At 50.9% G+C, this 21695-nt stretch overlaps 5 protein-coding genes across 5 annotated transcripts; 3 read left to right on the top strand and 2 right to left on the bottom strand.

The window, feature by feature from the left end:
• Positions 1 to 2806: 2806 nt before the first annotated feature.
• COL26b_009880 (uncharacterized protein) lies at positions 2807 to 3085 on the top strand (the record flags this gene model as incomplete). Its single annotated transcript, XM_053182595.1, has 2 exons — positions 2807 to 2863; positions 2930 to 3085. 2 exons carry the CDS (start codon positions 2807 to 2809, stop codon positions 3083 to 3085), a joined length of 213 nt encoding a protein of 70 aa, XP_053033501.1.
• Positions 3086 to 3255: 170 nt separating this feature from the next.
• On the bottom strand, positions 3256 to 4998 carry COL26b_009879 (uncharacterized protein; the record flags this gene model as incomplete). The annotated part of the gene is made up of 1 exon (XM_053182594.1): positions 3256 to 4998. One exon carries the CDS (start codon positions 4996 to 4998, stop codon positions 3256 to 3258), a length of 1743 nt encoding a protein of 580 aa, XP_053033500.1.
• Positions 4999 to 7935: 2937 nt separating this feature from the next.
• On the top strand, positions 7936 to 9711 carry COL26b_009878 (uncharacterized protein; the record flags this gene model as incomplete). The annotated part of the gene is made up of 3 exons (XM_053182593.1): positions 7936 to 8041; positions 8106 to 9227; positions 9290 to 9711. 3 exons carry the CDS (start codon positions 7936 to 7938, stop codon positions 9709 to 9711), a joined length of 1650 nt encoding a protein of 549 aa, XP_053033499.1.
• Positions 9712 to 11010: 1299 nt separating this feature from the next.
• Positions 11011 to 12369, bottom strand: COL26b_009877 (uncharacterized protein; the record flags this gene model as incomplete). Its single annotated transcript, XM_053182592.1, has 2 exons — positions 11011 to 12149; positions 12201 to 12369. 2 exons carry the CDS (start codon positions 12367 to 12369, stop codon positions 11011 to 11013), a joined length of 1308 nt encoding a protein of 435 aa, XP_053033498.1.
• Positions 12370 to 14127: 1758 nt separating this feature from the next.
• Positions 14128 to 15279, top strand: COL26b_009876 (uncharacterized protein; the record flags this gene model as incomplete). The annotated part of the gene is made up of 1 exon (XM_053182591.1): positions 14128 to 15279. The coding sequence occupies one exon, from the start codon at positions 14128 to 14130 to the stop codon at positions 15277 to 15279; it is 1152 nt and encodes a 383-aa protein (XP_053033497.1).
• Between the last annotated feature and the right edge of the window lie 6416 nt (positions 15280 to 21695).

Below are 21695 nucleotides of genomic sequence, written 5' to 3'. Positions count from 1 at the left end.
TGACATGCACCGGTATTGAAAGTATACCATCATGTTGCCAATGCTCGTATACCGCCTTTCTGTCGCAGTCTATCCCCGCGTATGATCCAGCCTCTAGCAAAACTGTTGCAAGACGAATATTCCCCGTTCTAATTGCGAAATGCAAGGAACTGCGCGCGGCTTCCGAATTCCGCCTGTCTCTGTTTGGTGTATCCAGGTTTTCTCCGGCGTTGATCAATGCGCTTACGAGCTGCTTGATTTCTTCCCTTTCTCCCTTGAAATATGAAGCCCACTGTAGGAGAGTCCATCGCTGGCAAGACAAAGGCCAGTATTGCTGCTTCTCACGTCTCAACTTAGAAATGTACCGTATCAGCGCAGTAGCTCCGCTCGTTACCATGTGATAAAGGGGAGGCAGCTTGCGATGGACATTTGCATTCCATTTTGCACCGTTTTTGATCAACGTCTGGGCTGTCTCGGTGTGCAGATGGGCAATTGCTAGACTCAAACTCGATGACAAGTCACTTGTCATCAAATACTCAGATGCCATGTGTCTTTTCAATGGGCACATGCAGCAATAGAAGCCGTCGCGATCGATGTCGTCGGCAACGCTTTTGAAAGATAACAAATATTCCACGCACTCATTTTGCCCGTTCTGCGTAGCAATATGCAGTGGGGTTGCACCTGATAGAACATTTGGTCGAGGATTGTGCTGACATCCCGGGGTGAGATACATCCCAAGGTCAGCGCCGTGGTTTACGAGCTCGCGCAAAATTAGAAGATTGCCGACAGCAGCTGCCCGAAGTATGTGTGGCGTGACCGAAGTATCTTTCATCAATACGTATTCCTAAGGTCCTGGAAGAAAATGGGGGAGATCTGTAACAGGCTAGGCCTGTCACATGGGATGCTCTCGGCTATGTTCGGCACTGAGTAAGACATCAAGGGATAGGATATCAAGGGATAGGACATCAGGGTCGAAGGTAAAAGGACATGTAGATGCAGCTGAGATGAACAAGAAACCTTCCTTCCTCATCTGAGGATTCTCATTTGAGAAAGGAAGTACGAGTTGCAACATTGCTCCTACCAACCCTTTGCAAGATCCTCCTCAACAGCTCGTCTGTAAATGTCGTCCACTGGAATTTGAGAGAAACCACGGCATGTTCTTCTAATCGCAAGCACGCCGCGCACGCCCAGATAATTGACGATTTTGACCATGAGTTCTGCCGGTAGTTGATCCATTTCTCTGGCGATATTGACCCGTTGTCAAGCCGTCAAGTACAGAGAGGAAAACCCCGAAATTGGTTATCAATGATTTCAAGGGCTCATATGGGAGTTGAAAGATGGTCATAAATCCGACATGAGGAGAATCAGTCCAGACTTCGTGTAGTTGTAGGGAAGAAAGTTTTGAAAAGTAGGTTTGCAAAAGATTGTCTACATGGCACCCAACCTTGACGTATTGGGTGGTCTGGGACTCTGGACACGTTTCATTATCAAGGTGACAATCAGTGGATTGACCACCTGGGTTGTTACTTATGTTGCGGTTAGGCTCTACATAATAGTTGACAGTTGCATCGCAAAGAATGGGGAAAACCCCCAAAAGTCGAAATCTAATCGGCCTCCGACCTAAAATCAGTCCGGGCCATGTCAAATGTATTGATTGTGATTAATGGCATTGTTTTCAGGTGTCGGGGCAGCTGTACGTCATATAAATCAACTTTCATATTTTCCTCATTCTCATGCTTTATAATCATACAGCCTCTTTTACATGTTGAAATGTCCAGCTTACAGGGTATGGTAGCGTCCAGACAAGAAGATGGGTGAAAGTTTCTTTGTATCCCACGCTACCAAGCCGAGAAAAAGGCAAACACGCAGCGCATTTGTGCCATCAAAACTAATAAATCCGCCCTTCCGTCAGGAAAGCTGCTCATGCCGACATAAGGGACGGTGTTATGAGTAATCAGCTTCTGAAGACGGGCGTAATGATACGTCAGAAGTCTGCGGCCTCTGAACTTGGAGGAGTCTTGCCATCATGTAGCTTGGCGGCCTCCGAATTCACAATTGCCGAAGAACGTCTCATCTCGTGACTAACAACCGTCCGAGATGCTGCTATCATGTGCCATCGCCGGCTCGACGGTGCAAGTTCGTTTCGTTTCTCCCTCCAATGATGCTCATTCAAGAGTGAGCGTGTCATGAAACATCCGTCTCCGATGAAGTTACTCCAAACAAAAGATGCAATAGCATCGCATGTGTCCAGATGAAGTCTTTCGATGCACATCGTGTGCACACTCGGTTTCAATTCCGGACTTCACACGCATGTCTTTCATCTCAACTGAATAAGGTTCTGGACTGATCTGTTACTGGGGTCCCAGAAGCTGTTCTTGAGCGTTCATGGTTGGCCTGATCGGCCATGACCGGTTTCAGTTTGCTTCACCCGGAAACTTTTACCGGGCTGAGTAGAAACGTTGCAGCTGTAACGAACACATGAGAACAATTGTCGAACTCAAGCAGTATCGCAAATGATGTCTTGTGATGGGCAAGCTTCTTTATGAATTGAGCCCTATAGGGATTCTTCGCCGGGTGTCTCGGGGCCGCCGACAAGCCGGGACCATGAATAGCCCACACGCGAATGAAGAGTGTTGTCGATCTTTGAACCTTAACCGGGAGGTTTCGTCACAGCTATATTGTGGGTAAAAATAGGCCCAACTTTATGCCCAAGGGAATGCTACAAATAGTCGCATCTTGCCTACCGTCTGCGCAGTCTTTGGTCGACAACAATCACATTAGTTCCACTTTTCAACTCTTCTCTACAAATACACAAGAACGCACCACAATGCAGATCAACAAGCTGTTCGTTGCCGCCATCTTTGGTCTTGCGACCACGGTCATGGTAAGTCACCTGCACCATTAATGTGGCTCAGGCCAAAACAGAAGCTAATTTGCAATTTCTCCGTAGGCTCAAGAGGGCAAATGCACCGCCAAGGGAGAGTGCCAGGAGAACGCAAGCGGTGTCAAGTTACTCTGCACCTCTGGCAGCTGTGCCAATAAGGCAGGACAAGCCTGCACAAGGAATGGACCCGGATCTTCGAATGTTGCAAACTGCCCTAAGTAAGGCCTCGAAAAAGAGGCTTCGGGGGCGGCGGAAACAGCAGAACTGGGAGAAAAAGCAGGGACAGGTACGCACGCGCCTAAATAACAAAAGTCATATCCATTATCTTGCTATTACTTTGATCTAGGCTCTGCATTCGTTTCGTGAATTTCGTGAACGAAAGGATGCTGTGTTCAAGCAGACTTGAGTTGACCAGCGAATGGGCTCCGACCTCTGATCTTTTCCCCACAGATGCACAGCAACCACGGAACGAGGGACAACAGCAGGCCAATCCCACCCAGCAAGCTACCAGCTGGCCCAAAGCCCAGTTTCTGAAACATGGTGTTCGTGAATAGGGGGAATACACCAGCCAACAGGTTCCGACACATCGATTGGGCTGCAAGAGCCGATGACGCGTAACGATGATAGATGTCGGCGAGATAGTTGAATACTGCTAGATAGATCGTGAAGATACCAATCGTCACCGAAGAAACTGCCAGAGCAGGGACAATCCAGTGGATATCTTTTGATGTGCTCCAGCCGAACCAGAATAGTCCGATGGGAAGGAATAAGGATTCGATGCAGGCGGAATACAACCGGCCTTCAGGAGTGGCCATCTGGCGAGGCATGAGCTTCCTGAAGACTGGGTCCTGAAAGATGGTGATGACTGCGCCCAAGATTGACCCGACGATGACAGCGGTGTAAACACCACCAACCTGACTGCTGTTGAAGTCATATGTAGACCGAAATGCGAGGCCGATGCTGTTGAATTGCATGAAGAGAATTGCCCATGCGAAGGAGACCCAGGCCGAGAACCAGAAGACAACCGATTCCGTGAAGAGCAGCTTGAGGGGAAACGAGAAGCTCCGCCATATGATGCTTAAATCCAGTTCCGGGCCCTCAAAATGTTCCCGAAATTGAACCCGAACGGGAGTATTCATGCTTGGCTGGAGTTCTGACTGGAGAATAGGTCCATCTGCAGTGGTCGATGATGCTGTGCGATGCAGAATGATATCCTCGAAGTGCTTGTTCAAGGCAACGCACTTCTTCCTCAATACCACGTTGCTTCTTGTCTCGTCAAAGAAGAAGAACAGAGCCAATGTTGTGGTCCCGACCGTGATCATCTGCACGTAGAAGATCCATCTCCAGTGAAGATGGTCGACGATGATTCCACTCATCATGGGCCCGAGGCCAGTTCCAATCATGATGGACAGAGAGTACAGAGCCATCGGCGTGTTGCGATTTTCCTTGTGAAAGACATCGCCTACAACCCCTCCGGTCAGGGTAGCAAAGACTGATGCGCCGTTGCCAACAATAAGCCGTGACACGAGCATCCCTGGAAAAGATGCGGTGATTGCACAGCCCAGAGTGCCGCAGAAGAAGACCGCGCCTGAGCCAACGAAAACCCAGTATCTACCGTAGATCTCGCTGATCAGGGCAAGGATCATTGGTGCGAAACCGAACCCGAGGACGAAAAGCGTGATACCCACGTTGAACTCTGTATTTGAGATGTCCCATTTCTGGGTCAAGGGTTCTGAAGCCATGGCGTATCCGCCTGCAGAATATGCTGCCAGCGTAGAAGCAATGAATGTTCCGAACAGTACCGTGGTTTTCTTCTTAAGCGTCCATGCGAATGGCGACTGATATTTGGCGTCTATCGCCGTTGGATATGAACCTGCCGGCAATCCTTCAATGCCATTATTCTGCAGGTAATCTGAGATTCGGAAAGTCGACTCAAGTGCATCAACATTCAGGAGTAATTCGACGGTGTTGAGAACTCCTTTTTCATCGCTTGCGACCGGTGGCGGTAACCTGTCCTTGGTGTCATCGTTGATTTTGTTGACCTCGGCTACCTGAGCCCGCTCTATGTCGGAGTCGTTGGCAGAAATGCCCTCCAGTGGTGTCACGGAGTCACCATGATTGGGGTGATGTCGCATTTTGGGCCATGAGATTGCGGGTGGGTGATATCGCAGCTGAATCAGAATGGCTTCTTCGACCCCAACTCACGGCGTGCTCCTCGGAAGTTTTTCTTTGCAGGTTTCACCCCGGTCTAGTGACTCGAATCCCGCGAGCGATGGCGGAAACTTCTCCGCAGCTAGGAAGAAATGAAGTCCGGGGTAACGGACTGTCTCCGAAAACCGGAGCGCAATTACCCACTCTTCCTTGCATGCTCTTCTGCATCCGGACGAGAATATGCATCTTTCCATGTTGGCATGGCGCTGCGAAACGTCGTATTTTCAGAAATCGAGGATCTGGCTGTGATTAAATGCCGTAGTCGTTGATTCTTGTATCGCTGTGCGACCGACGGGGCGATGTATGCGATGCTGTCTCTGTCCTCTCTACATTACGGAGAGAGACGTCTACGGCAGCATCTGCAGTCACAAAGCGGCCCTCTGTTGCCTCCTACCTGTTGGACGAACTGCGATTCGCGAAAGAGTACCAATTGTAGTTAAGAAGATTCTATAAATGATCTTCAACGTTCCACAGGTGGGCGAGATCGCCTTAGGGCGCGCGTGGCAATCTATCTCGGTTGGGACCTCCGAAAGATCGGAGCGCCTCGTGGCGGCACGGTCCGCGGTAACGGTTCACTTCGATAAAGCTGCAGCACCCTTGACCCGCTGCCGCTAGACAGGGAACGATGCAGCACTTTATCCAATTGACCGGATGATGTGGTTCAGATTGGTGGGAGGGTTGGGGAGAAACCGGGGCATTGGTTAGCAGCATTCTTGACACAGGAGGTCGACAGATGCGAATCTCCCTTATCTGAAAGTCAACCCCGGAGTGACAATTTTGCGGGCCCTAGACGTCATCGTATTATGAGGTGCCTTTACATAAATCTGCACATTATTGAGGGGAGAACCGTGACTTCTTAATGGGAAAGCGCGACGTGATCCGCACGAATCATACAGCATCGGGTTCCCTTCATCCTCGAGCGCAGCCGGCTCTCAGACTGATCCATGAGATTCAGCAACCAGCATTGACCATAGGTCTTGAAACATCTTCTTATAACTGCTGTAGTATCGTTTTTATCAGTTTCACGCGTGATTCTCACTTAACTCATTGGGACACTTCAATGGCATGGTATCCAAATGACCACAGCTGTCATCGCAGGCGATACGCAGTGCAGCTTTGTCATCCATGCGAGTTTCCAAACCCCACTGACTTTATTTAAGTTGTCGGGCGAGACTTTTTGTCTCGGTTAAAAGCGCCTGACGCCTGCCTGAGAGGGCGCTTGTCGACGGCTCACTGGCGCTATCACGCGATGTTGGCTATTATGACTTCATGAAGCCGAGATATCACATCGGGAAGGACCCGAGAAATGGGAGTAATCGCCTTTCCCATCTCGTCCATTCGTCCGTCAATCGCGCAACACAACTTCGAGGCGATGTTAGGTCAACTTTTCAGCTGGTGCTCAGTAGGATGCTGATGGGTCGAATCATCAACCGTGAGTCCGCAAATTCTGACTTTAGAGCCTTTACCCCTGAAGTCGGCGTGGGGTGAGGATTAGCTTCCTGGTGAAAAATGCAGCCTAGAACTCGGTTGCAGCCGATGGTGGTGTGCCAAAGTTCTCAGTGACATCCCGTGGGCCATGCAATTGACCTTGAGGCATCTGACCGATGCCTGCGTTCTGGGTGTTATTTGTCACGTCATCCTAGAGCAAAATCTCTGTGTATCGTTGTACTGCCGGAGCACTCAAGGTAGACTCCATAAGGGTGCGGTGAGATAGCCATTACTTCCCGCCACTCAAGTCCTAAAGCTTAACTCAAGACATTGGAAATCCTCACGAGATATCATTGTTTGATGTTTAGGCGATGATATGGAGAAAGGATAACAAAAAGCTCGTAGGCCGAGCTGCAAACGCTTCAGATCGAGCGATCGTGGGTGTGCAAACCTAGAAAGAGTGCGTTCACCTTGCACACCAGGTTTCCTCCAAGCCAGCTAGGCATTCTTGAGGCCAAGAGAAGCTATTGATGACTGAGTGAACGAACTTTTGATGGCCTTGGCAGCTTGCGCCCGACCAATTGAGACATGTCAGGCAAGGCATGTAAAAATATCTTGGGGGTCAACTGTAGGACCAAGAAGAACGTGATTCTTGGGAAGCGAGGCATGTCTCACCATGCGTATTTCGTACCGAGAACACGAAGAATAGGAAGTTCTGCCTGCTGATGCTTGACTCTTGGCTGTAACATCTTACCAGCAAGAGGAATGTCGTTGTTGTGTCCCGCCGGAGTCACACAGGTTGTCCCCAACGCCCCCCGGATTTAATTGGGTCCCAGCTAAAATTTTCCCACTTCGACATCTTCACCTCTGATCGCGTCATCGGTGCTGTGGACCACAAACAGAAACTATGACACAGAACTTCTCGCACCAGACCACTGGGACAAGACACCCTGGTGTCACTCCCCTGACTGCGCTCGACTTTGCGTGGGGTGCTTTGGGGGTCTTGACAGTTGCTGCAATTTCTGGGTCTAGGCGGCTCTAAAGAATCGCGCATACTTTCGGAACAACGCGGGCAGCCTCTCGTTTGCGGATCTTTTCGAGAGCCTGCAACGCTTTCTCTCACCCCTTGATCCCTGCAAAGATCCTTGGGACCCTCGAAGATTTTGGCTCGAACTTGCAATGCACCCTCCAAGAACTGCAGACGGCCATACATATCCTCTCGCCACATGGCGCCAATTCGGTGTCTCTAAGACGTGATCCACTTGGCGGGGCCCTCCCACGGGTGTCACGTCCAGACATAAAACCTTCTGGCAGCCTTGTAGTCTGACCCTGATGCTCGGATCTTCTTCCGTCTCCTGTCTCCAGTGCATCAACAACCCTCGGGTCTCTGGTCTTTCGCGTACTCAAGGACGGCCAAGATCAGAATCGCCAATATGTCCAAGCTCTTGAACAGGTTCAATGGCGGTGGCTCGTCCTCCGCCGAGGGCGGCAACAAAGATGGCGATCTCCCCGCTGCGCCCACCTATGACAGCGAAGTTGGTATGTCGCCGTCCTCACCTGGTGCTTTTGGCGCATTAGGACGCTGCTGACTCTTGAACTACAGGCCGAATCGAGCATGCGCGTGAAGCCAAGCGACAAATCGGAGTCACCACCGCCATATTCCTGATCGTCAACCGTGTCGTCGGTACCGGTATCTTCGCTACCCCCGGTTCCATCCTCAGCCTTTCTGGCAGTGTCGGCTTGTCGCTCTTCATCTGGGTCGCTGGTATGATTATCGCTCTCGCCGGAACTGCCGTTTACCTTGAATGGGGAACTGCTATCCCCAAGAACGGTGGTGAGAAGAACTACCTCGAATACGTCTACCGCCGCCCCAAGTTCCTGACCACTGGTCTGTACACCGGATATGTCATCCTCCTCGGTTGGGCCAGTGGTAACTCTGTCGTCTTCGGCGAGTACATCCTCCACGCGGCCAACGTTGAGGTTGACAGGTGGAACCAGCGCGGTATTGGTCTGGCATGCATCACATCCGCTTTCTTGATCCACGGCCTTGCGCTCAAGTGGGGTCTGCGCCTGCAGAACCTCCTTGGTTCAATCAAGCTGATCATCATCCTGATCATCATTCTGTGTGGTTTCATTGCCCTGGGTGGCCACGTCAAGCTTCCCGAGGACCAGAAGCCTCATAACTTCCGCAATGCCTTCGAGGGCACCACTGGCAGCGCTTATGGAGTTGTGACAGCGTTGTACAACGTCATCTGGAGTTACATTGGGTACAGCAACGCCAACTACGCCCTCAGCGAGACCAAGAACCCCGTTCGCACCCTCAAGATTGCCGCGCCTGCCGGTATCATCACCATCTCGATTCTTTACATGCTCGTCAACATTGCCTACTTCGCCGCTGTTCCCAAGCAGGAGATTCTTGAGGGTGGCCGTCTGGTCGCCGCCTCCCTCTTCCGCAACGTCATGGGTGGCACCGCAGAGCGTGCTCTCTCGGTGTTCGTCGCCCTGTCTGCTTACGGCAACGTTCTCAGCGTTATCTTCTCCCAGGGTCGTCTAGTTCAAGAACTCGGTCGCGAGGGTATCCTTCCATTCTCTCGATTCTTTGCCAGCAACAAGCCCCTGAACGCTCCGTTGGCTGGTCTGTTTGAGCACTGGCTTATTTGCGTCATCACGATGCTCGCTCCTCCTCCTGGAGATGCCTACAACTTCATTCTTAACCTCATCAGCTGTAAGTTTCTTGCCTTGATCACTTCAGTATTCTATCAAGAGCTCACGCTAATACCCCAACAGACCCTCTTGCTGTCATCAACGTCTTTGTCGCCGGAGGCCTGGCCTACCTTTACCTCAACCGCAAGGAGTGGAACTGGAACCCTCCCATCAGCGCCAGTCTGCCCGTCGTCATCTTCTTCATGCTTAGCAACGTCTACCTCGTCATTGCTCCCTTCGTTCCTCCCGAGGAGGGCCAGAACGTCTACGAGAGCCTTCCCTACTACCTTCACTGTGTCGTCGGCATCGCCATCATTGTTGCAGGTGGTCTTTACTGGGTTGTATGGGCTAAGATCCTGCCGAAGATCGGCAAGTACGAGCTGGTGCGTGAGACTGTCGTCGATGAGATCGATGGCTGGGAAAGAAACGTCTTCTTCAAGAGACCTTTGGGAGAAACCATTACTTCTGCAAACAGGTCGACCCCCGAGCCTGAGGTGGCCAAGTAGCCGCAACTTCGAAGTTGTACTACGTTGCCAATCTCAGTTATAATGAAGTCAGACGAGGTACTCGAGTCTGTTCACGTAATCCTTTAATCGCATCCTTCGATATACCCTAGAAGCTAGAAGAATTCATAATGTTCAAAGTTACATTTGCATCTGCTTGACGTGCTACTATGAGTATTTCAATCCATGTCCAAATGCGTCGAAGTATGTCCAAATCCCAGGAAAATAACGGCTCATGACTGAGGTCTGCAGCACCAGCACTACGTCAGATGTTAGTTGGGGTGCACATAACTTTGTCCACAAAGAGTTGCGACTTACGCTCACGCTTGATGCGTCGCCGCCTGCACTTGTAGCTATCCAGCAGTCCGCATCATTCTGACCAGAGCCTGCTGGGCAAGGAAAACCACCAGGCGAACCTTTAGCGTTGCAGTCCTCATTGCCAGCCTGTTTGACGGTCAGTTGAAATGCCCAACGTAATGTATTGGCTTACTTACACAGCTCACAGTTTCCTTCTGACAGGTTACTGGCGTGATTTGGGCAAATGTCGGGACTGCAAGCAGAGAGACAAAAGCGGCAATGGCTTGATCAAACTTCATGTTGACAGAAGCTATGTCGAGAATGATGCTACTGGGATGAGGTAATTGAGTATTATCGCGGTGTTTACGGGGCACTCTGGGAACGAAGGTGAACAGGTTCTCTTATATCCTGATAAACGTAGATAGAGTTGAAATTGAAGATTGGCATTGTCGTAATTAAAGCTATTCTCAGGTGGTTCATTTAGGTGTTTGCCGATCACTACAATAATCACGCGACGTTTGCTCGTCGGGGCCTTAGGCTAGTTGCGGGTTCGAGAGAAGCCAAGGCCTTGAGGTCTTGGGCCTATCTAGGGCGCACACCTAAAAAATATTATCTGGTTGCTCTACATTCTTGGATGGGGCGAGTCCGATGATGTAAAGGAATTTGATTGGGTTGAGGTAGAGAATATGCTCAGACGTCCCTTGTCAAACACTCGAGACTGAGTCAGGTTTCCAGTGTGGCAATATAACTACCTTTCTACCCAGCCGCGGCCAAGACAATGCACGAAGGTTCTAATGTCAACTCGTATTTTACGGAATAGGGTATAAGTCCAGACTAAGGAAAGCACATATCAAATACGGCTTTCGCCGAGGCTGGATACAATGGGTTGCATTCATCTTATTCTTGTAATTGGCTATGAGTTTACAACCCGAGCGCGCGAGATTTATCATGAACGAGTGACTTTTATGTGTTCCTCAACCAAACTACATCATTGACTTTCCGGTCTCAGGAGCGGACAGTGACCTTCTTCAGTGGCCAGCCGAGAATGCCCATAGACGAGCACAGCATGAAGGAGCCAACGAAGAGAACCAACGATTCGTATCGCCCCATTCCATAACCCGAACTGACCGGCTTGGTCAAGAGACCAGCAGTGATGGGACCAGTAGCAAGATTGCCGATGCCCTTTGTGAACGCCATCATGCTGAATACAGGTGCTGGATCGTCGGAAAGGATGGCGCCAAACTTGGCCCAGAAGACGGGGAAACCGCCGGCGAACATGCCGAAGATGAGCGCGAACACCACGAGAAGCTCCAAGGAGTGAGCAAATCCCCAAATGATGAACGCTGAAACCGACGATACGAACGAAGAGATGAAAATGAGAATGAGGATGTTAGGCGTCCTGTCCGACAACCAGCCGAATCCGACCTGTCCGAAAACGGTTGCCAAGTTGTAAACAGCCAGAAGCAAAGCGCCCATCGTTCCGGACAGCCCAATAGCAGAAGCGTATGAGGGGAGATACAGTGAGGGGATGTAGTAGGCAAACCCCTGAAACAAGTTCGAGAGAGCAAAACAGTAGAAAAGAGGCTGCTTGAAAGAGCTCACGTCGAACATGCGCAGAGCACCGTGGTGCGAGGGCGGAAGGCGTCCCTTGATCATCGGCAGGACTGGGAGCACCAAGATGAACACCGCAACGGCGACCGATCTCAAAGTGGTGCGGAAGCCATACTTGGACAAGAGCACCTCAAGCAAGAACGGCAGACCGACACCACTGCATCCGGCGCCGGCAAAGAGGACGCCATAGGCAAAGCCGCGGCGGGCCACGAACCACTCGTTGAGCATACGCAGAACGGGGAAATACAGCAGCAGAAAGCCGACACCGTACATGACGCCCTGTGTAGCGATGAGACCGACGACTGAGTCGCAGAAGGACGCCCCAACAAGGGATGCAACGCAAATAGCCCAGCCGACAACAACCATGTGTCTTTGCCAGGCGTGGAAGCGGCCAACCAAGGGCACAGCAATTGGTGCTCCGAGGAAGTAGATACTTGTTGACACCGTGCCAATGACAGCGATGTTTGGGTTGCCTTCGAAATTGGGATGGGAATAATAGTAGTCTTGGAAGACACCAAACGTCAGGGGGAAACCTGTCAATGTTAGTCAAAAGCCGGTTGACATTTGGGCTTGAGTGACAGTACCCCAGAGAACTGCCTCGACAATGAAACTCGCAAAGAGGAATTTCCATGCCTCCGCGCCCTTGTCACTCGGCGGGAGAGTCTGGATCAAGTTGTTGCCCTCTTCATCATCGGTAGGCGGCGCAGAGCGCATTGAGCGCGCGTCAGGCGTTGGTTGCAACTCGACAGACATCTTTCTTACACTGAGAAGATGCCTCGACTGTAGAGAACGGGATCAACGAAACAAAAGGAAAAATGCACCAACTTCATGATGTCCCCAGCTCATTAAAAGGAGTTTTGAGTTTTCCATGACTAAAGCAACAGTGTGCCCCCCAATCCGACGTCGGCCCCGCTTGCGGGGTTCTGACGTTAGACCGGTTGGATCCAAGACCCCAAGGGCGCGCAGAACACACCGCACCATACCTATCTTAGCGGCTTATCTGCAGGTCGTTTCAGTGGAACTGGGCGCTGGGAGTTATGAGGTCTAATAAGTATTAGACCTACTTACCACATAAAAACATCGTGACACACACGGGACGGGATCCGAGGTTTTCGCAATTTTCGCACGTGGGAAGCCCTTGCCGGAACTGCATCCGGGATCGCATGTTGGATGTTTGCCCCGAAAAGGGAAGGTAACCAAACATGTCAAAAAATATTCCAGTGGAAGATGCAAAGACGTTTGTCTTCTTAGCAGTCCACACTCTAGCTTGCAAAAGAGTCTCTGCCCTGCTCCAGCCTCGACGATTCCGCATTCGGCCACTGTGGGTGCTAGTTGAAATACACCGTGCTGTTCTCTTGGGCTTCTTGGTCTATCGTATTGCATCAAAAGTGCACATTCCGAACTGCAATGGGGATATCCCGCCTGGAGAACTTTCGCCTGCAAAGATGTTGGAAAAACGTCCCCAGGAAGGGCTTTGCCGGCATTTGGTCACTCTCTTCAACGCCAATTTCATCGCCCTAGCTTGCGTTGATTCAATAAAAAGCGATTGAAGTTTCGGGGAGGGATAGCCTGAGATTCGTCAACATTAAGTCTTCGGTAAACACAGTGGCATGATAGGAAACATGACTGGCGAGGGAAAGTTCCCGGAAATCATATTCAACGAATGGAAGTATGCGTACTCACAGACCGCGGAGCATCATTGACAGCCAAACAAGAATATTGCTTAGACTTGCTATGAATCACAAGCTAATGTACGGATGATTCGAGTTCTCATGTGTCTGCTATCAGCTACCTAACGTGTCCACGGGGGGGAAATGTCTTAGGAGTTACTATTGTCCTATTCAAAAGAAACCTATGGATTGCCGTTGTTAGCCAGTACAAACTGAACCAGCGATACAAAATTAGGCTTGTTGACAACTACGACTCAAAATGAATCGAAGCCAGCAGGACGCAGATGCGTCGAAGGGTATTTGCCAACTTAGCAGCGCCTCTGTGGCTCTTAATTCATTGACGTCAGGATATGCAGCTAATAATTATTGATTGGTCGCGCCCTTTTTTTAAGATCATCGCGAGTTACTTTCGGGGTAGAGTCATTCATGACTCTTCAATCTGCTGTCCGTATCATTGGCGCAAGCCCCATGGAAGAGATGTGTAAGCTTATGCAGGCTACCATGAACCTTGCTCCGCAGCGAGCGGCACTGAACATGTCACACCGCGCCCTTTCATCGGAAGAGCCCCGTAGAGTGGACTCTATCTGCGCCTGCGCATCAGCAACTCCGGACCGCGAAGAGTCCGGGCCGGTACCACAGTCTTTAAAATCACCGGCCGGGACGGCATATGGGCCTCGGACACTGGACTTCGTTTCACATCCCGTTTTCTCGGCAAAGCGCCTACGTCCGACGACTCATGTATGTTTCCTGTCACAAGCCAATTGATCTCTTCGTCAAGGACACTCACATTTCGCGCATCGCAGCACCTGCTCCGTCTCGAATTTCGATCAAGCTTCTCAAAATGACGCGAACTACGCAGCTGGAGGACTTTGTCGTCACTGATCGAGGCGGTATCGTCGAGAACCGACACGGTGTCCATGTCGCAGTGGTCGACGCCGATGGCAAGCTTATCTACGCTGTTGGCAACCCATCTCGATTGACTCTGGCTCGATCCGCAGCAAAGCCAGCTCAAGCACTTGCTGTACTGGAAACGCCCGGCTTTTCAAAATTCGGTTTCGACAAGGCCGATATTGCCTTAATGTGCGCTTCTCACAACAGTGAGGACAGGCACATTGGCAGAGCCAGATCTATGCTAGAGAAAGTCGGGGCTTCCGAATCCGACCTGCGTTGCGGTGGTCACCCTTCAATCTGCCCAAATGTCAACCGCAATTGGATCAAGGTCGACTTTGAGCCGACGGGGGTTTACAACAACTGCTCTGGAAAGCATGCTGCCATGCTAGGCGGTGGTCTTGCTCTAGGAGCCGAGTTTGCCGATTACCATCTTCCTCAGCACCCAATTCAACTCAAGGTGAAGGAAGTCGTGGAGGAACTAAGTGGCCTTTCGGAACAGGACGTTAAATGGGGCATTGATGGCTGCAATCTCCCTGCACCTGGATTGTCGCTTAGTTCCATGGGACGCATGTATGCGAGGTTCGCGGCAGCTGCTGACGCAATTGGCGACGACGAATCATCTCCTTCTCAGCGAACAAGGCATATGGCTCGCATTTTCGACGCAATGGCCAATCATCCCGAGATGGTCGGCGGTGAAGGACGCTTCTGCACGCTGTTGATGGAAGCCTTTGCGGGAGCCCTCATTGGTAAGGTGGGTGCAGATGGCTGTTATGGTGTTGGAATTCGGGAGTCAGAGTACACCAAGCAACTTGGAGCTGAGGGAGCTGTTGGCGTTGCGGTCAAGATTGAGGACGGTAGCTTAGAAATCCTCTACGCAGTTGTTACCGAGATCCTTGAGCAGCTACACATTGGTACGGAGGAGATGCGGCAACAGCTGGCGGCTTTTCATCATCTTAAAGAGACTCAACACTATGGGGGTCGAGACGGGACGAGTTTCGCAGGCCTTCCAGGTCAGAAAGGCCTGACGACGAGGTATGTAGGCCTCCGTGCTATACATAATGCTGCCGAGAAGAGGTTCCAGAATTGTAAGGTCATCAATTGATACTGTTCTAGATTCAAAGACAGTACCCTTCGATATTTGCATGGCCATGGTCTTCAGATAGGTTTTGCCATTTAGACGAACAATGACGCTGCGGAAGATGATAATTACGTACGTTAGGCACAATAGAACTGAGGGAATGATGTGGTCAATGTGGTGCGCCGCTAGCCAGGGGTATCCGCTCAAACACTCGTTCAAATAGACGGGTTCAACTCGAGTCTGTTAAGTTACTGTTTCCGGCTCCTAGGAATGTACATCCGCGTGATATCTGAGACGTTCGGAAAGGTTGCTCCCCTAGTCTTCGACAAATCGCCGATCCATGAGACATGAGAAACGGGATCATTGGATGATGAATTTGGATGGAAGACTTCGCGGTTTCGACCGACAAACAAATTCAAGCTTGGATTGCTTGTAATCCGAGAAGATTCCGACTCTCCGGCGCCGTCGACGGACCCCGACTAGGAAGCCCAAAACAAGAGAATAATCGGCTGATGTGTTTTCGGCTCTAGCGAGCGCCACAGCCGCCAACAGATCACAGGATATTTCTTTTTCCTTTCCCAGCCTCATGTTCAATAGTAGCCACGAAGTACATGCCAAGGAATCTGGACTCCGTCGGAATGTTGAGGACCATTTAGTCACAACTCCTTGCGGCCTCCCCCACTGTTTCTCCATATTGACGCCATGCAAGATCAAATAAAGCTAGCCGCCGCCTGCCGGAGATCACTCCGCGAGGCCTATAACTGGCGCTCGAATAGCCGCAGGTCCACCAAATTCAGTGATGTCAGCAAGGTGCCGCAATGGCTGGAAGCCCCAATTGGCAAGGTACCCTTATCTGCCACCTAACCATCTCAACCCCCCCGGTCCGAGTCTTCGCAACCTCCCCGACGCTCCACCAGTCCGGATGATTCGATTGACAGTCCGCCTCCATCATCGCCACCCGTGACGATGAAGCCGCTCCGGCAGATACGCCCCCGCCCGAGGACGCCCGAGGACGCCGCGGCCGGCCCCCTGAATGCGAACCGGGTCGCCCGACGTTCGGCACGCCCGCGCAAAACCCCCAGCGCGTGCGATCCCTGTCGAAGGCGGAAGATCAAGGTGAGCTCTCACTCTATCAGCCCTGCGATACAAGTCGCTGACATCACGGCTAGTGCGATGGTGCCCTTCCGAGATGCCTCATGTGCGTCACGCGGCGCGAAGTCTGCGCATACACGTACAGCATCCGTCACACCGTGACCGTGGCCGAGGGTGAAGAGGTTCCGCAGCACGGCTCTGTCAATGATGTACTCGAATCATTGAAGACAATGCCATACGGCGAGGCATTGGAGTTGCTACAGAAGCTACGGCAAGGGGCTGGAAACACGCCATCTCCGATCGCGCCACCGTCCGAGGTGCAATTGCTGAGAGGCATGCTTCCGCCGACGCCAAACATTCTTGAGTCTGAGTTGTCGATGCAGCATAACGTTGCATATCCAGCATTATCCCCGATTTCTTTCACTCCGGCGCTAGGAAACTTGCTCAGACCGTTGGCTGTGCGACAGTTTGGAAGGCAGGAGATGTAAGTGGTCTCCAATTTAGTGATTTTGACCACCCGGCACAATCAGGCGTCTCGTCCTCTTGTTGTCAAGCCTTCATCCGTAATTCGATAGCACAGCTTTGTGGGCAAAGACGCGCTAATAATCCTACCATAGATCACCGGCTAGGCAGTATCCTCTGATCAGGGATAGCGAAAGCAGCGTCTCAGGAGAGGAGATGTTTACTCCGGACTCAGCCCCCACAGAGTTTGGCGACGAGTATATATCGGAACCATTGTTTGATGAGCGGCTTGGAGGTGTCGATATTTCTTTCTGGACAGCAGTCTCAATACCAAACGATCTCGCAGTTCGCGTGTTATCTCATTATTTCGAAGTTGATCATCCTGTCTTTCCACTTTTCGACCAGGATCTGTTTCTGGATGATCTTGTGGGAAAGAGGACTCACTTTTGTTCGTCTTTCCTCGTCAACTCCTTGCTTTGTTGGGCATGCGTGAGTATCTAGTCTGTATTCCTAGATACAGATTCTGGTCAAATACTCACATCGGCTAGAAATCCTACACGCCCATCAGCCCCGACCCAGCAGAGTGGTCTCTCAGACTCTTCATACAAGCCCAAAAAGACCTCACCAGCCAACAATCACAGAACACATTGACAACAATTTCCGGGTTGCAGCTACTCGGTATTAGCGCCGTCACATACGGAAAGAACAATTTGAGTCTTGAGTTCACGCGAAGGGGCGTTGAGCTTGGAAGGTCAATGGGGTTGTTCGACGTCAAGGAAGAGAAGGATTCGGCCATGCAATGGTTGCAAGGCCATGATATTTGGACGCGGGCCGCATCATACACGGCTTGGGGGGTATTCAACTGGGTCTCGTTAGTAAGCCCCAGTCCTGCACCTGGTCATTATGAACCATTTGCTGACAATAACGGATCTGAATAGGCTGTTGTCTTTACATTATCACACATGCGAAATTGGAACGCCTCCCTTGCTTCCAAAACCACTGGCACTTCTCGCGGATGGACCGCTCGAGGGCATACCCAAAAACGCCGCCCACCCGCTAGAGGTATTCGACGCCTCCAGTATTTTATGGACCGTCTGCCAAGATATGCTGTGTAGTTATTATGGCACGAAAAATCAAGGACCAAAAGGACAACGCCAGCTGGACTTTGCGGAGGGTATCTATCTCAGACTTCTTCAATGGGCCAACAACTTGCCTCCTAATCTTGTGAGGAATCAGGACAGCAACCACGACGTTATGATGATGCAGTAGGTCTGACCAGCCAACACCAGTTAATCACTTACTGAAAAATCTAGCATCTACTTCCACGCGATTGTGACGGACCTTTTCCGACCATTCTTGACACCGCCCACTTGCAATCTTCGACTCAATTTGTTTTCTAGCCAACACGCTACCCCCAAAGCGGTATATGCTGCTTCAGTAAATCAACTCAAACGACTTTGTCTCCTATTCCGGCTTCGCTACAAGAAAGCCAGGTTCTCGGGCTTATGGCAAACTGCCGTGATATACGTGGCAAACGCCATGATGCAAGAGGCGACCCAGTCAAATGTTCAACATGAGCGACCTGGAAGAGGATGGCGTTTCTATTTGGACCTATGTCTAGCAGGACTTACCGATCTTTGCGTGTCGTTCTCTACATCCGGTGCAATCTCCCGGGCGGTGGTGGGTATGGCGCTTCAAAACGGAACTTTGAAGTCAGCAGAAGCGAATCGCGTATTGGTCGAGTTAAAACGACTGGAGATGCCACACGAAGAGGCTCGATTAAGGTTGAATGGAAATACTGAAGCAACCTGGGTCATTGACCTCGATCTAGCTTTGACCGACATCGAGGCTGCGCGAGGCCAGAGCTTAGTCCGGCGGTTCGAAAAGATGATGCTTTCTAGCGAGGTTCCATACGACGATGCAGGACATACAATGGATCTCACAACCGAAGTGTCCAGCTAATGTTGGGAGTAGTTGAATGGCTGGACAAGGCAGGAAAAGGGGAAGAAAAGAAAAAGGAGAGATAGGAGGAGAGATAGAAAAACGTAAGAAAATGAAGAAGATAGAAACGCATAGAAAAAAGAAGAGGAAGAAAAGATCACGGCAAACCTCTCCTTAGCCGTACAAGGAGTTTGAGTGATATGATAATGCCTTAGAGACGCCGCGGTTCCGACAAGGCAGGCTTAAACGCGTCCGTCACGAGTGCTGGTGGAATGATGCCCGAAAACGAAGAGGGTCATATCATCGCCAAAGAAGCATTCCCTTCACATTGATTTCACAGTTTCATATTCGAGGGTATCATAAAACTAGCGCTGTGAGCAGTGATGTTGATAGGACGACAGGAATACGGATATCAACAAAAGTTCCGCAGTCCGGGCGGATGCTGAGCGGATGTTCAGCCCAACTAAAGCAGTTGATATGCTAGTAGTATCAACAACAAGAATGATAGTGATGGGAAAAAAAGAGCCATAAGGCCGACTGTAACTAGTCCTCTGCCCATGCGGCGTAAGCAATCAACAATGTCCCTTCCAAGTCCACTCTGACTCTTCCTCCAGAAGTTGCGTCTTCGGTCGCGACTTGACCGAAATCCAATCATCCTCCACGACGTACTCTTTACTCTGGCCTTCTTTTAAAAGAAAGTTGAATCGCACGTTTCGCTTGGTGAATTCGGTATTCGCAAAGTTGGCGCTGAAGTTCACAATGCGTTCTTTCTGAACTAATGCGGGATCGCCCTCCCCCATTTCACTAATATCATCATCGTCATCGAGCTTCATGTCATCCAAGTTGACGTGGTGTTCCAACTCCATGATTCTTCTTCCCAGCACAATGGTCACATCCTCGCTCCATATGTTATCGTTGGGACGATGCAGTTTGTTCATGAGCTTCCATGCCGCCAACCTCAGCTCGAAGATGCGACACTTCATGACCACAAAAGCGAGCAAGGAAGTAAACCCCAGTTCAAGGGGGTGTCTCTCGGTACCGTATCCCGGTTTTCGCTTTCCAGATGAGGCTGTTGCTGCCGCCGCCGCGGGGACCGCAAGTTTGACTATCGTTCGGAACTTATCGATGTGTTCATCATAAGCGCGTTCGTTATTGGACCGAGAAGTTAGCAACATGACCTTGCCAACCGTCCACCGCATCTCCAATAACCTGCAGATATCCCTCTCTTCGTGGCCTGCCGGGACATAGATGTATCCCGTGAAGTGACGAAGCCCTTCTAACCAAGCGTCCATATCCTCTACAATGTCCTGCTGGGTCCACTCTGTTCCTGGATCGGGACCGTTTCGCCCGGGCTCCAGACGTGGTTCAGTCAAACACCGCGCGAATCGTACAACCCGTACCAGGACACAGACCAGCGATTGATGTGCTTCTGAGATGTTGCGAAAATTGTATTTCGTGGCCGGCGCGGGCTTGCCTAGGGTTGGGAAGGAATGAGGATCGGCGCCGTATAGATATGGGACAATGCTCAAATTCCGTATTGCCGGCTGGACGTGGTTCTTTATGAAATCCGATTCGCTGCGAACTTCGTTGAGGATATTTATCCCATGTCGGCAATGTTCAACTGCATCTTTGGAGTTCTTCCGGAGCAGCTCGACGCAGATGAACAGGACACAGACGAACAGTATCAAAGCCCGGTCTGTCGTTGTTCGTAACAGTCTTATAGCCTCGTTGTAATGCCACACAGCGAATGCGCTACTCTGATCATCTGCGCCACAGGCAATGTCGAGGCGAGAGCGCTTGGTAAAGGTCTCGTATAATGAGCTAACGGCCATCATGGCATGCTTCGCCACGGGTTCTTGGTTCGCAACCTGGGGAACGATGGTGATCCAGAAGGGCTTATTCAGTGACCCTCCAAGGGCCGGTGCGGCTACACGTTGAAAGAACGATATGGCACGTTTCTCGGCCGTCGTACCATTTGTCAGTGCCGACTGTCCCAAGGCAACATCCGAGATGTTCCCTTGTAGGAGCTCATCCCAAGAGTACGTCCCCTTGGGAGGCGACATGTAGCCGTCACATTTCCGCCCTGTCGTCAAGCACCGGTTACAGAAAGGGCGGCTCTCGTCGCATTTTATTCTCCGTATTCTGATAAGATAGAGTTTAGACGTTGTCCTAGGATGCGGTGCCGAGTACGACGGCGACTTACTTGCATGTTATGCAACCCGTTTTCACCTTCTGGATACCGGTTCGAGGCATGAATCACTTGCGTCGTTCTGGGCCGGCAGAAACAAGTACTCATTTAGCGTGCTTGTCGAATCTCGTATTCGGCTTCGGACGATCTCGAGAGACTAAGATCAATGTGATCGACGGCATGTGTCAAGGCCAGATCTGTGGGGACACGCCCTTAAGTACCGGCGGGCAGAATTGACACGACGCTCAGACGAACGTGACAGATGATCCAGGTTTGCGTCAAAATTCAAGCTTGTTCCGATTCGAGCACGTCCATGCTGAGACTTGAGTTTTCGCGACATCAGATGCCGCGGGGCGTTTCCGATCAGGCCAATCACGATGCGCAGACGGCACTTCCCAGCCTTGAGCTGACGGTTCGTTGCCGTTATCCGTCCGCATTTGTGGGTGTCTCCGTCAAACAGGAGTGGCTGTCTTGCAGTTGAAGGTTTGATGACAACTCAAATGTTTCCTGGGGTAGACGGGCCGTCTTCCCGAAGCTGAAAAGTCTTCCAAGGTGGCCTCTCTTCTGGCAAATTCTTCTCCCTGGTGACATGGTGCAGGAGAGCTGTTGGCATTATATCTGTCATCACAATTTTCATCACATCGTTTCTCGAATGGTGCTCTCATGCACCCTTTCAGCCGTCTTTTTCGTCATTGTTCGTGACACCGAGAAAAGCATCAAGACTATACGTGTCTGGCAAAGTCCCAGCATTATGTTT

Source organism: Colletotrichum chrysophilum, assembly GCF_026319265.1.
Source record: "Colletotrichum chrysophilum strain AFK26 chromosome Unknown scaffold_99, whole genome shotgun sequence".
NCBI lineage: Eukaryota > Fungi > Ascomycota > Sordariomycetes > Glomerellales > Glomerellaceae > Colletotrichum > Colletotrichum chrysophilum.
The sequence above is the reverse complement of the archived record's forward strand: the minus strand, read 5'-3'. Positions and strand labels throughout refer to the sequence as shown.